General features: G+C 37.7%; 1 protein-coding gene across 1 annotated transcript; it reads right to left on the reverse strand.

The window, feature by feature from the left end:
• Window positions 1–313: 313 nt before the first annotated feature.
• Window positions 314–1,225, reverse strand: LOC116144339. The gene is made up of 2 exons (XM_031429797.1): window positions 866–1,225; window positions 314–637 (listed from the first exon to the last, which is right to left on the reverse strand). The coding sequence occupies exons 1-2, from the start codon at window positions 1,223–1,225 to the stop codon at window positions 314–316; spliced, it is 684 nt and encodes a 227-aa protein (XP_031285657.1).
• Window positions 1,226–1,444: the final 219 nt, after the last annotated feature.

Raw genomic sequence — 1,444 nt, forward strand, 5'->3', positions numbered from 1 at the left:
TCATGAATAGGATAGTTTATCTCAACAGGAGAGAATTTTCCTGACGCATATCGAAAAATCCGTTCAATATTATCAATACCCTTAGCCTTAAGCACACCTCCCCAATACAAGTGGGACGCATCGCTTTCTATAATAAGTGCATCCTTATCTTCCAGGAGTTTTAAAGGTTTTAATTACTTTGTCAAGGCTTTGGTCTGCTTAACACATTTAGTATCTTCAAGTGTCCAAACCCAGGGCACTTTATCACTAACATTAAGCGTCAAGCCATTAATTACATTAGCGAGATTAGGAACATACTCGCGCATGCAATTGGCTAATGCAAGACATTGCTGTGACATGGCTTATCTTCCAGCACATCTGGAAATTCCAGCAACTTCTTTGAGAAATGTTCTTGGAGTTGAATACCTCCTTCACCTATCTCGACGCCTAAGAACGTCACCTTGTTCGTAAACCATTCTACCTTTCTTTCAGATAGCATCATTCCATTATCACAGAACCTTTTGATCACCAGTCTAAAATGATTTACATGTTCTTCTTTGGTCTTACTAAAAACCAAAACATCATCAATATAGACTATACAAAAGTTAGATAAGTCTCTAAAGACTTTATCCATTTTCCTCTGGAATATTGATGGTGCCTACTTAAGCCCAAAAGGCATAACCATCCATTCAAACAATCCTTTCAGACAGGTGAAAGCTGTCAAAGGAATGCTTGACTTCTTCATTCTAATCTGCCAAAATCCTGACTTTAGATCGAATTTTGAGAAGATTTTTCTAAATCTAGCTGTATTCAAACAAGCTGATTTGTTTGGTATCTTATAGGCATCATCAATAGTTTTATCATTTAATTGCCTCTAATCAATAACCATCCACGCTTTTCCTCTTTCTCGCTCAGCTCTATTTATGATCATGAATGCTAGCGAAGAGTGTGGGCTTTCACTAGCGCGTAGTAATTGCTTTTCCAGCAATTTCGATATTTGCTTGCTAAATTCCTCCTCTACATCAGGAGTATAAGGATACGATTTGGTAGTTATTGTATCATCATCCTTCCTTAATTTAAGCAAAACATATATACCATTCCTTTCCCATAGCTTTAACGGTTGATCATCAAAGAATGGAGAAAGCTCCTCTTTAAAGGATTTTACAAGTTCCTCAATCCTTAAAGAGTGCTTTTGGCTCTTGCTTTCAACCTTTAAGATTATCTCCTTATGTGTTGATTTATCCATGCTCTTAGGGCATGCACCAGAGGGACCAACCTCCGGCGATATACCTCGTGCGATCTGGTTGATATGATGTAACGCCCCGCTTGAGGTACGTTGTTATTGTTTCCTCTTTCGCCCTCATTTGAGTTGTTTTTGGTAATATTGTTTGATTTTCATTAGTATGAGTGTTGTGTGGATTAATTGCCTTGAAATGGGTTAATAATGGAAGAAGTGTAGTATGCC

Source organism: Pistacia vera, unplaced genomic scaffold, assembly GCF_008641045.1.
Source record: "Pistacia vera cultivar Batoury unplaced genomic scaffold, PisVer_v2 Contig441, whole genome shotgun sequence".
Taxonomy (NCBI): Eukaryota; Viridiplantae; Streptophyta; class Magnoliopsida; order Sapindales; family Anacardiaceae; genus Pistacia; species Pistacia vera.

Excerpts from the sequence above, each read along its gene's own strand:
- LOC116144339 (XM_031429797.1), bottom strand. The coding sequence starts at position 1,225 with ATGGATAAATCAACACATAAGGAGATAATCTTAAAGGTTGAAAGCAAG. Across the intron at positions 638-865 it reads AAAGAGGAAAAGCGTGGATG|GCACCATCAATATTCCAGAG; the intron begins GTTATTGATTAG and ends GGGCTTAAGTAG.